The following is a 14,079-nucleotide window of genomic DNA, read 5'->3' on the forward strand; positions in this document are numbered from 1 at the left end:
CTTATGGCTGCCCAATCTCCCTACTTTTCCTAACAACATGGTGTTTTTCTTACTGGAGTTCTGGTCGTGGTCGTGGGCCACTTTAACTTTGGGGAGGTAAAGAGAGATTTGACTGAAGTTTCAAGGGGCACTATAGTAAATAAGACTTTATTTTATTTAACTTTTATTTTTCATATTTATTTAATTAATAGTGTTGTTCTATTTATTTAGTATGGGCCCATTTGGGTTATTGAGAAGATATGGTGGGTCACAGTACCGTCACATCAGCGATTTAACAGAGGGATTGACGGTAGCACTGATGGACGTATTAAATTGGTGTGAAAATAAATATTATGTTTGCGATTGAGACGAAAAAAATTTGATGTATTTTACCGTAGTAAAGTGAAAAATACCCTTTTTTTTTAAAGGACCTTTTCTATTGAGATGGGTGATAATAGACTAAACTCAAACACATTATACGGATACTAGGACTCGAAACCATGACCTTACCTGGTGAGCAATTACTTCAATCAACTTCACTAGTTGGCCTATAGTATGAGCTTACACATTGACCTATAACCAACAATTATAAATTCATTTGACCAAGACAAAAAGTAAAAGATCCCTTTATCATATCCTAATTACTAAAGATTTTATTGAGTTTATTGTCTTGAAATTAAAGACTTGGAGAAAACATTTGAAGTGGAATTATCTGAATTTGAATCCGAATCCGAGTTGTAAAAGATGGTTAGGGTTAGGTTGACCTTCAAACACAGAACCCCTTCCCTTGAGATCATGTGTTCAATTCCCCTTACCCAAAATAGCTCGTTTAAAAAAATATTTCAAAATAAAAAAAAATCATATACTAAAAAGAAAAACAAGAATTATAAAATTTTGTTAATTTAATTTAATTTATGTGTTAACTGGTGATATGCCCCATGAATTTGTACTTAACTTTTGATTTACCTCATATCTTTTTTTTTTTTAATTTAGAATATTAAGGATATGAACTTTTTTTTTCTTCACCAATTTCCCCCTACCATCTAAATCTGCAACATTTCATCTAACTTGCCATTAAATATGAGGGCAAAATGATCATTTTGTAAGTTAAAAATAAATATAAAATAAAAACCAGAAAATTCAAATAATACACACTCTCTCTCTCTCTCTCTCTCTCTCTCTCTCTCTCTCTCTCTCTCTCTCTCTCTCTCTTTGCAGGTGCAGATTGGGTTCTGCAGGTAAGGGGAAGGAGCAGGGATCTGTTGCCATCGCCAAAGACGAGGGGAAGGATGAGTTTGGGTTTGGAGGCAAGGGCTAGGGGATGGAATGGGTCTGGGTCTTGGGGGCAAGGGCTGGGGGTGGGTCTGGCTTGGGGATAGGTCTCGGCTGGGGAGAGAGAACAAAAAGAATGGGGAAGGGGGGTGAGGGGGCGTGCTTGGCTCGGGGGTTAAAAAACAGAAGGGGGAGGTGAGGGGAGGGGTCTGTGGGGTGGGGGATTGACCTAGGAGTGGTGGGTAGTGGTCATGGGGGAATGAGAGGAGAAGAAAAACCTGGAGGAAAGGAGGGGTGGGCTAGGTTTGGGGGATGAAAAATATAGAAAGGGGAGGTGGGGGGAAGGGTCTAGGAGTGGAGGATGGTGGTCATGGGGGAATGGGAAGAGGAAGGGAAGAGATGGAATGGGAAGGACTAGGTTCTTTGAGTCGGGGGGAGGGAGAGGTTGGCTCTAGGTTTACTCTTTTTCTTCAATTTTTTCAAAAAAATAATTTTTTTAAAAATGGTTTAATTGAAAATTGGATGAAATGTTGAGGATTTAGACGGTAGAGAAGAAATTAGCGAAAAAAAAGAAGAAACTTACATCCTTAATTTTCTTAAAAAATAGAACAGATTGTGAAAGCTAGCACAAGTTTGGAGGGCAAATCACCAATTAGCCTTTTAATTTAATTTAGTTCCAACTCCTGAACAAAAGTGTAAGCAAAAGGAGCCTTATCCCTAGTTTGGCCACAGTTACATACACACATATCCTGTCTTCACTCTCTCAACACAACGCGTTTCACTCTCTCCTCTCATCCGAAAATTTCCAGCGTCCACAACTCATAACAAAAACCAAACAGCATCTCTCTCTCTCTCTCTCTCTCTCTTAATGGCTTCCATATCTGCTCCAACCCCAAGCCCCCACAAGCTCCACTTCTCCAACCCCAGACCATACCCTTCCTCCGTTGGGAAAAGACCATTTTACCCTTCTCCTTCCCCTTCCTCCCAAACCCGCTTCAGGTTTCCCGATTCGTCCCTCTGCCGATGCCAGAACCCTTCTTCTTCCTCCTCCTCCGAGTCAATTCAGTGGAGATGGGACTCTGCGCTCCAGGGTCTCATCCAAAATGCCATCGAACGCTTGGATTCCTACTTCAATTTTAAACCCCAAGGAGATTCCCAAAACGCACCGTTTGAGAGCGGTAACGGGGACGAGCCTGATTGGGACTGGGATCGCTGGCGCCAGCATTTCCTTGAGGTCGAAGAACAAGAGCGCCTTCTCTCTCTTCTCAAGGTATCGCCTTTTTGCATATTCCTTTTTGCATGTTTTGTTTGAATATATAGTATAGAAATGATGACGGGTTTGCTTATTTATGTGAATTTTGGGTTTATGAGCAGTCACAGTTGGGTCGTGCTGTGTATACAGAGGACTTTGAGGATGCTGCTAGGCTCAAGGTTGCAATTGCCGCTGCAGCTACAAACGACGTCGTTGCCAGAGTCATTTTTCATCTCAATGTGCGCGTGTGTTTGTTTTTATTATTCCTCACTTCTCTGTTTAACAGAATTAGCATCTCTCTTTGGCTAGCACTCTAATTATGGTGTTTTTCTGCAATAAAAAAATAATTTCAGAGAGCTGTACAGGAAGAGCGATACCAGGACGCTGCATTTTTTCGAGATAATGCTGGTGCTGGATTGGTGAGGCTACTTAGAAAGGAATTAAGTTTTTGATTAATAATGTGAAAATGTATGTTTATTATTTCTTCCGTTTAAGTGTGTTTTTGGCTGGTAGAATTTTGACTTGGTAGTGATAAAACTGTGCTTGGTTTAATTATATGTGGACTTCCGATTTTGGGTTCTAGGTGGGTTGGTGGGCTGGCCTTTCAAAAGATAAGAAGGATCCTCATGGTTTAATTATACGAGTAACTGCAGAGCATGGAAGATATGTCGCAAGGAGTTATAGTCCCCGGTAAGTTGCTTTGCTTTTCAGTTTAACTTAGGGACCTCTTTTTGTTTCTATTTTTAATTTTTATGGAACCCAACCCAGTAGAGCATTGTTAATCTCAACCAAGAACAAGTGGGAGAAGTTTAAGATTAAGAATTTGGTCCCTTGTTTTATCATTGTAAGAGCTAAAAGGTTAATCAGAAGAAATAGGAAGATGCATGGGAGGTTATGAAGACAAACGGGGGATGCATATTAGCATAGGATAGGAGAATCCCAACTGACGAAGGTAATAAAATTACATTTTCAGCATCTTCTTGTCCTTCATTGTTTGTGGAGATCTGTTGGGGACAGGGATAACCACTTTTCCCTTTTCTTTTTTAATGTGGGATGGCTAGTCAATATTCTGCCGACTTGCATCTCTAACCATTTTAATTCTAGTTTGTCTGAGCTGCTTGCATCTGTACTCGCCCAGAAAAAAGAAGAAGAGGAGTCTCATAAAAAGACATGTTACTAAATTGGACGTGGTAGTAGCAAGATAATGTTAAACATTCCCATTCATACCCTACTCCTCCATCCCTTGAATTGAGAAGGTACTAAGTGACTTGTGTCAGTATGGGATACTATAAAAGGTCCGTCTAAGAACCTATGTATAAATAGATGGATCAGAGTGTGCTATGTTCTATCTGCAGCATTTGCATGTTTTATTTTTCATTGTAATTTTGTTTTGTTAAGACTCCTTTACCGTTTATGGTTTCTATTGGAAGTTTTTATTTGTATTTGAATTAATTTTTATCAAATGGACTTTGCCATCCTGCACGCTACTTGTGCATCCTGCCAAAGTTATATCTCTATGAATTTTCATATTTTTCAGGCAGCTTGCTACGGCTGCAGCTGGTGTACCATTGTTTGAGATATTTGTAACAGCAAATAAGAATGGTGAATACAGACAGCAGGTATCCTTGTAATCTCTAATTGTAGTATAATCTAATGCATCAGTAAATTTTAAATGGGCAGTGATAGGCTTGCATTTTCTACTGAATGCTTGTGACTGTTTTGATCTTAATTGGACTTTTGCAAACTTTCTTATTGATACAAATTGAAATGCTAAAGTAGTTCATGCTTATTGACCCTTTTTATGTAATGATCCTTGTTTAGTTTTGACATAAGTCATGTGCAAATTTATCGCTGGGTGTCATAGGCACATGTACATGTGCTTATTGAGCCCTTTGCAGGACTTGCCTGTTTCTCCATACTGTTACATTGAAGGTATGTGAAATCTAATGTACTTCATATTCTAATGCCATGAATTTCAGGCTGTGTTTTTAAAGCGAGGAGGAGTTTTTGAGGATTCTTCACCAGTTAGCTCCAAAGCATTGGATGCCACTAGTAGCTTGAATTCTTTAGATTCAACTGAAGAAAAAAGTGATCTACTTGTTGCGGGCAGTGAAGATGCTGAAGATGGTGATGATGGGGATGATGATTCTGATCTTTCTGAGGGACTTTCTGGTTTTCAGAGTATCTTGAGGGATATGATTCCTAATGTGAAGGTCAAGGTTTTGAAAGTGACATCACCAGGGAAGGTAGACAGGGATCTAATATCGAAAGTGATTGAACAGATTATTGAGGAAGATGATGAAGATAAGGATAGTGAAATAGAGAGTTTAGAAGCTGAAGATGATGAACAGGTTGAGGATGACGAAGAGACAGATGTGATTGAACTGGATGCTGATCCTGGAATTATTCAAAGTGCAGAGCGACGTGAAATTGCAGTTAAAGTAGTTGTTGGTGGTCCTGGGCAGAAAATATCAAGCAGGCCCCCTACAAAAAATTTGCTCCGAGTACCTGCTAAAATAGAGAAGAAGGGACGTTTATCATTTTCCTTTACTGTTGAGAAAGATATTGACCAACAGGATTCCCAAGAAAAGGAACGGTCGTCAGTAGATAAAAAAGCTAAACTTGGAGGTCAACGTAGCATTGACAATGTTATGTTTGATCTCGCTAAGTTCATTGGTAAAGAGAAGATACCATTGAAGGTTTGCTGACTTTTCACTGTAGTATGAGAACAACCTGTAGTTTACCAAATCCACCACTGTTCATACACTAAATTTCTTTCTGTTCACTTTTTCTACTATCAGGTACTCAAGGATGTTGGCGAGTTAATAAATCTTGCTCTTAGCCAGGTTAACAACCATCAACCACTGTCAGGATCAACCACTTTCAATCGCATTGAAATGGCTAATTCTACAGATCCTTTAAATGGTGAGTTTCTGCAAAATTTTCACTTTATGATGCTATAAAGAGGAAGAAAGTGAGTGCACAAAGCTCTTTCCCCAACCCATTACTCATTCCAAAATCTTACCCTTTTTCCATTTCCAGTTCAAAGCAACAAGAAAAAGAAAAGGGGTTGATACCATGAGAGTTGTCTACACTGACTTATGCCCTTGATCACTGTCTTGTCTTGGAATCCCAACCATTTTCATGCAACCCAGCATGGCATAAGGAATCCCCTCTTCAAAGGAAATCTACGCAACCATCTTTCAAGTAGTGCCAAATTTTTTATTATATAAAATTCCTCGCTCCTCACCTGTAACCTCTTTTCTTATCACTCTAGATGCTGCCCTAATCAGATGATCCTTTCCCCTTTTCATAATTGTGGGAATTTTTTTTGTAAGCAATTCTCTTTTTTTCTGACTGGAGGGCTGTTGTTCTTTAAGGGGTTCATTGCCACTCTTTCTTGTATTGTACTTTTGTTTATTCAAGTTTGTTAGTTTGTAGACTTTAAATTCAGTGGATATATTGTCCTATGCACCTTGAACTCAGTAAACGGAATCTTACATTAGAGTTTTCTTATAGTTATTCATTCTGTTTTTTTTTTTTTTTTTGGTTCCAAAAACTTTAAATGCATTTGCTTTACTTAATGACAGACTCTTCCACCAGCTTAGATTTAATGTACTGAGAATAGGTTGATTTTGTCAGGACTTTACATTGGTGCACATGGGCTCTACACCTCAGAAGTGATTCACCTTAGACGTAAATTTGGTCAATGGAAAGAGGATGGTGGTACTCAGGAGCCTTCAAACCTTGAGTTTTATGAATATGTAGAAGCCTTAAAACTTACTGGGGATCCTTATGTACCGGCTGGCCAGGTAATTTTAAGGATGTGATTATTGCGTAGCTTCAGAACACTTCATTGAAATATAATCTCATGGGATATTTGCATGGAATCTGCTCGTAGTTATTTTTTCATATTTTTTTCTGAAACAAGTTATCAAGACTTGGTTGACTGGAAGCCAAACTTAGGTCATCCATAGTGCTCCTCTGAACTTCAGAATGAACATTTGGGCCCCACAACACTTTTCAAAGAATAACTGTGGGCTCCCTAAACTACCTCCTTACACAAAATTTAGGAAGGAACTGAAAAAACACAACTCCAACCATGCTCCTTACCCACCTCCTAAAATAGGGAGACCTCTAGGAGCTCCTAAATCTGGATAGAGAGAAAGGACTCCTAGTGGCTCCCTATAATTAAAAATTAAAACATATGTCACTCTCTAAACTATGGAGTATGGTTGGAGTTGAAATTTTATAGAGAGCTCATAAAATAGCTTTCAAGTGTTTTTAGCTAAATTTTAACTAGAAAATAGGGAGCATGATTGTAGATGCTCTTACCTAGTTTTTCTCAAAACCTTAAAGGCAAATTATCAAATTGCTTCTGCAGGTGGCATTTCGTGCAAAGATTGGGAAAAGGTATCAGCTTCCTCATAAAGGGATCATACCAGAAGAATTTGGAGTGGTATATTCTTAACTTGTTAGATCAAATTTTTTCTGATCACTTATTATTATTATTATCAGGCACATTTTTGTTTTTCTTTGGAAGAGTTTCTTTTATTGACTTTTTGTGGAAACTCAGGTTGCTCGATATAAAGGGCAGGGGAGACTTGCTGAGCCAGGGTTTCGCAATCCTCGATGGGTCGATGGTGAACTTGTTATTCTTGATGGGAAGGTTTAATTTTTTTCTGCTTTATCTTTTGTTTCAGTGTGTCTTAATCTTAAACAATACTTCATTCACCATCTCCAGAATGATAGTGACTACATAATATACCTTTATTAAACTATTGCAGTACATTAAGGGTGGACCTGTTGTTGGATTTGTTTATTGGGCTCCGGAGTATCATTTCTTGGTGTTCTTCAATCGACTGAGGCTTCAACAGTAGATTTCCATTGTACATAATGCTCAAGTTTGTTGATATTTTTTGTTCGAAATTTTGTAGGGTAAGTTCCTTTTCATCTGAAATTATCTATGTAAATTATACAATATTGCAAATGTTGCTGTTACATTTCATTTTCTCATTTTAAAAAAATAAAAAAATGTTGCTGTTAAATTTTCTGCTATACTCTGCAATTAGTCATACATGTCTTGTTTTGGGAGGTGATCCAATCCCTCCTAAAATTTGCTTGAAATTTGCTAGATTCCGGTGGCAATTTTTTTTTCTAAAATGAATCATTTTAGATTGAGTTGAAAATTAACTTTTTGATACCTGATGTGCATATCGTAAGGTGGGTGTTGGATATGATTATAGTGGAGTTGTAGCACTCATAAATTTTTAGTTATCAGATTAACTTTAGAGGTTGCTGTAAGTACATAAAAAAATTGAGGATGAGAGATGATAAAACATAAAAGGGGGTATCAAGGCACCAAGCCTTCATGGGAGTAAACCATTCTGCAAAACTTTATTTTAATTCATCAAAGTATGAGTGGCTTTCCTTATTTGTAGGATTTGCAAGCCATACGAAGAAGGAAAGGGGGAGAGGGTGTGGAGTAGAAAGGAAGAAGGGAAAAGAGGAAAATTTATTTTCTTTCCTTTTGTAAAATCTAATGCACAGATGCATTAGTGGCCTTCATCCCTATCAGGCATGATCTTTTAAGGGAGTGGGTGTTTATGTGTTTATTTTGTATGGACATCATTTTTCCAGTTTCTAATCATCATTAGAATGTTTTCCTTTGTGGTTTTATTGCTCTAAGATGTTAATTATTAAATAGAAAATTATTTAATTATTCCTCTGATGAAGTTTTCCTTTTCTGTCTGTTGTTGTCCAGTTTTGCAGATATTTATTAGATATCTATCTGATGGGCTACATATCCAATGCTCACTCAACTGACTGGTGCACTCGCAAGCATGTTGACTCAAAAGTAATTACTCAAGCTTTGGAATGCAATAGAATAGATAAAGCCCTTCTGTTGACCTGTTTCCAGAAAATGGTTTTCTGTCAATGTATGTATTTAACATCTACCATACCATCAATGTTTTATTTCAGTTATTATAAATTAAAGTTATTGCTTTATTTCTTATAGCCTGTTCTTGAGTAGTTTTCATTCTGTAGAAGCAGTTAGCACTTGTCAAATACATGAACTATAGATGTGAGAATTTGATTCCTGTGGATATTCGTTGGGCTCATTCAATGTGAATAATAGAAATCAAATGCAATATTAACTATCTCAGTTTCTCTTCTCATAATGAAAGGATTACATTTACAATGTTTGCACTTCTTTTTTGTCGGGTTTTATTATTGGTTCTGTTTTTCGGCTATCAAATTTGTTCATGATGAAACATTGAGATTACCATGTTTCCTTCTCTTTGTTTTCCTTCCTAGGTGTTTTTTTCTCTCTTTTTTTTCTAGGTTTTGGGTAAAGGTTTGAGCAAAGGAAGTTGTAGACTAGAAGCCTGTTACTGACTTTGCAGTTTGCCTGGTGATTTGCAAGATTTGTTCTCATCATGACCCTAAATCCTTATGCTTTCTGTAGAAACCAGTGTTTTAGCTCCACTCAGGTAACACCTTACCACAGATGCATGCCTTGATAGAACCACTCTTTGGATGCAGTTGCAGAAGTGATATGTTGTTGCTTGACCATCAATCCAACACTGATGTTGATTAAGGCCACCTTTGATTCCAAGGATTGAATTAGATAGGATAATTAAAGGAAGAAATGGAGACCAACTTTCTAAATTTTGTCCAAGTTGAAGATAAAAGATGGATTAGCCATAAAGGAAACTTGTCCCTTTCAATCCCAACAAAATAAGCTTGTTTGATAACCATTTTATTTTCAGATTTTAGGTTTTAGTTTTAGTTTTCTCCTTTTTTTAAAACTAAAAACATGTTTAACATGTTTCATAACAATTTTTCGTTTTTTGTTTTCGAAAATATGAAAAATCAGCTTTCAAAATAAGGGTGATATTTGAAAACAACTTTAAATGTTTACATTTTTCAGTTTTCGTTTTTTGCCCTCTTTACTAATTCATCAATTCTACATCACCAAATGGTAATCCAATTCCAAAAAATTTGGCTGCTTAACTATTGTGTTCGGCCTCGAGATTTCTAGATTTAAAATTTACAAAAACATTCATCTTAACTCTAAAAAAATTCATCAAAAAATGCTACATATACTTTGTAACACGCTCTTTCATTCTATGACCTCAAATTCACAATTTGACCCTAAGAAAAATATCATTTTTAAATTCCTCATGAATAGGTATTACTTCATAGCTTCATTATAATTAAACTTGAGTAAAAATTGAAATTATGATATCAGATTCGCCAGCTTGAGCAAGTGGACCCCACCTATTACCCTCTAGCACCCGACATTGACTACCAGACTCTTCTCCAACTCTTGCACAATCACACCTTCGTACTCTCGCACTCCCGCACTCCCGCATCTGCACCATCTCGCACTATTGCACGTGCATCGTCACACTCTCACACCTACATCTACACTTGCGGTCAGATCTTATAAATATAAGATCAGGTATTTTTAGAGCTTCATGTAGATGTCAAGATCTAGTAGAATCAAAACCGACCCAAACCAAATCGATCTTAAACCGATTTGATTTGGTTCAAATGTTTTGAGCATGTCAATGAAAATCAAAATTGGACCGTGTCCGCCGATACTAAACAAACATAAAGGGTTTTATTTATTATTTTATTATTTATAAATTTTGTAGCACAAATATTTAACTTTCAATCGCCTAGAAAAATAACTGTTTTGATTATTTTGAAGACTCTTGATTTAGCAACTATTAATAAAGGTATTTAGAGAAATAAACTAGAAATTTAAACCGCCATAATTATTCTTTTTTCTACGTTTCTTCTTCTCATTTGAAGAAAAAAAAAATTCAAGGTTATGCTCCATTTTATTTTTCATACTGATAATTAACAAGAGGTATTGTAATTTACTAATAAAGTTATCAACTTAATATAATTTTTTATATTTTAATTTTCAATATTTCTTCAACAGCTACCCTCTTAATATAAATGTTCTTATTATTTGTTTTGGCTTGGACAAGCTTTTTAAACCCAGAGCCCCTTATCCCCGCACCTCTCTCTTTAACTTGAAACCCCAAATCATCTCCAAAAATGACTCTAGACTCTTGTGAAGCCCCCAAAACTCCATACCTATAATAACATGCCATTACCCACAACCATAACACCACCATTCTTGTGCCCTGCTCCAATCTTCCCTCCAAATCACCCCCATTTCCCGCCAAGAAACCAGTTTCCTCCGAGACCTATCTTTCACAGGCCAAGAATGGCAACTCTTTCTGGGTTCATTGCTGGGTCACAACTTGTGGGTTCTTCAGGCAGTGGTGGTGGTGGTGATAATGAGGCCCGCACTCTGATTGAGTATGTGGGCGGCGGAGGTGTCGATGTCGGCGATGATCTTGTGCTTTTAATCCATCACTTACAGTACGCCTGCAAGAAAATCGCAGCTCTTGTGGCCTCTCCTTTCAATTCTACCCTTGGGAAGCATACGAGTTTTGCTGCCGGCGCCGGCGGTTCGGCCGGTGGGTCAGGCAGGGATGCACCGAAACCGCTTGATATTGTTTCGGTGAGTTTAGGCTGTTTTCTTTGAAACCCGGAAGATATAATTGTCTTTGTTTATAATGCGCCTTGGTATTTAGTGATTTATAATGTTTGATAGTCATAGTAAGTTAGGGAAGAAACTATGTAGTTGGTTGGAATGTTTGTTTTGTTCATGTTTGGGGAATTGATTGTTGTAATGCAGTATATATGCATACTCTCAGTAGAGTTCTTGGACTGATTGCAATGTAGATATAATTTCAGTGAATGTGATTCAAATTGCTTGAGTTGAAATTAACTCCTTTTGAGTTTAAGTAGCTTAAACTAGATAATTATTGTCCTCAAACATGTATGAGAAGAGATAAGAGATAAGAGAGAATTTTTCAACCAAATCGGGCTTTAACTGTTCATTGAATTGAGGGAAAAAAAAATGCAATTAATGTTTAACATCTCTTGTGCTTGACCCCTTTAGAAGATAGGCCTGAAATATGCTGTGTGTGCTTCATTGAACCCAGATCATAGAACTTTTTTTTTGTATCTTCTCTTTGTTACAAACTCAAGATGATTCAACTGCCTATATCTGATAACCTATGGCATGGGTATTTCAATTCAAATAATGTTTTTAGAATAACACCTATGGCTTTCAAATGAACTGCTTAAGCCAGACCAAAAATAAAACATAAAAAAGAAATGCTCTAGGATCAAATCTCTTCTCCATCAAGGTTTTGCGGATTTCCCATCTTTGGGGTAGGGTGTTAAGGGTTAACTAAAAGAAAAAATTCAAATAAACTGCAGGGAATATAGCACTGATCATCTCTCCCTTTGTAAGTATTCACATTGGGTTGTCATCATGAATAAAGAAAGAACATTTCTGATTAACTGACCGACCTTGTTTATTATAGAATGAAATCATCTTGTCGTCACTTAGAAGTTCTGGGAAGGTAGCTGTCATGGCATCGGAAGAAGATGACACTCCAACTTGGATACGTGATGATGGCCCATTTGTGGTGGTAACAGATCCTCTAGATGGTTCGAGAAATATTGACGCATCCATTCCCACTGGGACGATTTTTGGGATTTATCGACGCCTTGAGGAACTGGATCATCTACCAACAGAGGAGAAGGCTTTGCTGAATTCACTCCAGACTGGAACTAGGCTTGTAGCTTCTGGTTATGTTCTTTATTCATCAGCCACGATATTCTGCACCAGCTTTGGTTCAGGAACACATGCATTTACATTGGATCATTCCACGGGAGATTTCATTCTCACACACCCAAGCTTAAAAATTCCTTCTCGAGGTAACACTGAAATAATAATATACTTCAATATAATAGATTTGATTTGTTATATAAATTTCTAACAGAAAATAAAAAATGGATTTATTCAGAAAAATCACGAAATTATCTAACCTGTACAATGACTATTACACATTGACAATAAATTGGGCGGTTGATTATTGACTGTTATTTATCAGAATAAGCATCTCCTGACAAATACTACTATAAAATGGTAATAAATAGCCAAATAAGTCAATTTCATGAGAGGGTCTGCATGTTTGTTTCAGAAAAAAGAGATATTGCGGAATGCAACATAGAACCATTTAGTTTGCACTTACGGTGGCTCTTTATTTTCCAGGGCAAATATATTCTGTAAATGATGCTCGATATTTTGACTGGCCCGACGGATTAAGACTCTACATAGACACTGTGAGACAAGGAAAAGGCAGGTATCCCAAAAAGTACTCCGCCCGTTATATCTGTTCTCTGGTAGCTGATTTTCATCGAACACTACTGTATGGTGGAGTTACAATGAATCCAAGAGACCATCTTCGTCTCGTGTACGAGGCCAACCCACTCAGCTTTCTGGTGGAGCAAGCTGGGGGCAAAGGCTCTGATGGTAAAAATAGAATTCTTTCAATTCAGCCAGTGAAGCTGCATCAAAGGCTGCCTCTGTTTTTGGGAAGTTGTGAGGACATGGAAGAGTTAGAGAGTTATGGAAATGTGCAACAGAAAGTGAACCCTGGATATGAGGTCTGATAGTGTGCTAATACCACAAGATCCAGTGGATATATCGCCATAAAAGCCAACTCTGACATCTAAAGCGCTGTGTGTTTCTTAACCACTTCAAGTCCTAATAGTTGTGTGATTCCTTGTCCTCTCGGCAACTATATATGTCATGAAGAGTCTAGGTGTGAAAAAACAGGTGACATGAATCTCTTCGATATGTGTATGATTTTTGTGTAATCTCTTACTTCTGTTTTGGTCGTGCTTCTCTTGTCAAATTTGAGCAATAAGTTGCAAACTTTGCCATCATGTAAAAACTGAAGAGATATTTAGTGATATACCCATTTCTAGCACTAATATTATAAATAAACCCTACACAATTGAATTCCTATAAACAAACCCAAAAAAACCCAAAAAATGATAGCTAGCCTTATTGAATTTAATATTGATTATTAAATTACTTTGATGCCCTATTGAGTGCTTTGGGTATTTTTATGAGATTTTGGGGTTGAGCTTGTTTTAAGAAATTGATGGCAGTTTTGTAATTTATAAGAAGTTAAAAGCTTTTTTGTTATGTTGTAAATGGGCTTTGGGTGTGTTTCTAAAGTCCATTTTATATAGGGTATTTTTATAATTTGGGCCCCCATATTGGGTATAATAGTGAATCTCCCAAAACTGAATGAGTACTCATTTATCATCTCATAAAAGTGCTGAAGCAATGAAAATATTGGTGTACATTTTTTATATATGGTTTGTGCTGCTTGTTTCACTATCAATGGTCAAGGAAAAAATCACCAAAAAATCACCCCAAAAAAAATTACAAATTCTTTGTAACATGCACTTTCATTTCAACATTAATAGGTTTTTCTTTGAAGTTCCATTATAATTGAACAAGGTCGAAATTGAAACTATGATCTGGGACATGCTACGTTGAGCAAGCGGGCCGCAGGCAAGTGCAAACCTCCCAGCACCATTTAGCCCTACCCAGAAATGTTATAACAACAAAAAAAAAGTTGTTGAAGACTAGGAGGAGAATGAGGGAAGACAGAGCC

At 37.1% G+C, this 14,079-nt stretch overlaps 2 protein-coding genes across 4 annotated transcripts; both read left to right on the top strand.

Moving 5' to 3' along the window:
- The first annotated feature begins 1,987 nt into the window (after nucleotides 1-1,987).
- On the top strand, nucleotides 1,988-9,946 carry LOC117636688 (protein EXECUTER 1, chloroplastic-like). Of its 3 annotated transcripts, none has more exons than XM_034371321.1 (13): nucleotides 1,988-2,521; nucleotides 2,626-2,742; nucleotides 2,857-2,922; nucleotides 3,087-3,193; nucleotides 4,041-4,122; nucleotides 4,483-5,202; nucleotides 5,305-5,428; nucleotides 6,146-6,315; nucleotides 6,888-6,962; nucleotides 7,080-7,172; nucleotides 7,291-7,441; nucleotides 8,268-8,442; nucleotides 9,759-9,946. In XM_034371321.1, exons 1-11 carry the CDS (start codon nucleotides 2,120-2,122, stop codon nucleotides 7,381-7,383), a joined length of 2,049 nt encoding a protein of 682 aa, XP_034227212.1. In that variant the 5' UTR covers nucleotides 1,988-2,119; the 3' UTR covers nucleotides 7,384-7,441; nucleotides 8,268-8,442; nucleotides 9,759-9,946. The 3 variants fall into 3 exon arrangements, with proteins under 3 accessions (XP_034227212.1, XP_034227213.1, XP_034227211.1); XM_034371322.1 differs by lacking the exon at nucleotides 9,759-9,946 and adding an exon at nucleotides 8,973-9,109; XM_034371320.1 differs by lacking the exon at nucleotides 9,759-9,946 and having other exon boundaries at nucleotides 8,268-8,669.
- Nucleotides 9,947-10,416: 470 nt separating this feature from the next.
- Nucleotides 10,417-13,288, top strand: LOC117636689 (fructose-1,6-bisphosphatase, chloroplastic-like). The gene is made up of 3 exons (XM_034371323.1): nucleotides 10,417-11,051; nucleotides 11,926-12,322; nucleotides 12,660-13,288. The coding sequence occupies exons 1-3, from the start codon at nucleotides 10,629-10,631 to the stop codon at nucleotides 13,058-13,060; spliced, it is 1,221 nt and encodes a 406-aa protein (XP_034227214.1). The 5' UTR covers nucleotides 10,417-10,628; the 3' UTR covers nucleotides 13,061-13,288.
- The last annotated feature ends 791 nt before the right edge of the window (nucleotides 13,289-14,079 follow it).

This window comes from Prunus dulcis, chromosome 8 (assembly GCF_902201215.1).
Source record: "Prunus dulcis chromosome 8, ALMONDv2, whole genome shotgun sequence".
NCBI lineage: Eukaryota > Viridiplantae > Streptophyta > Magnoliopsida > Rosales > Rosaceae > Prunus > Prunus dulcis.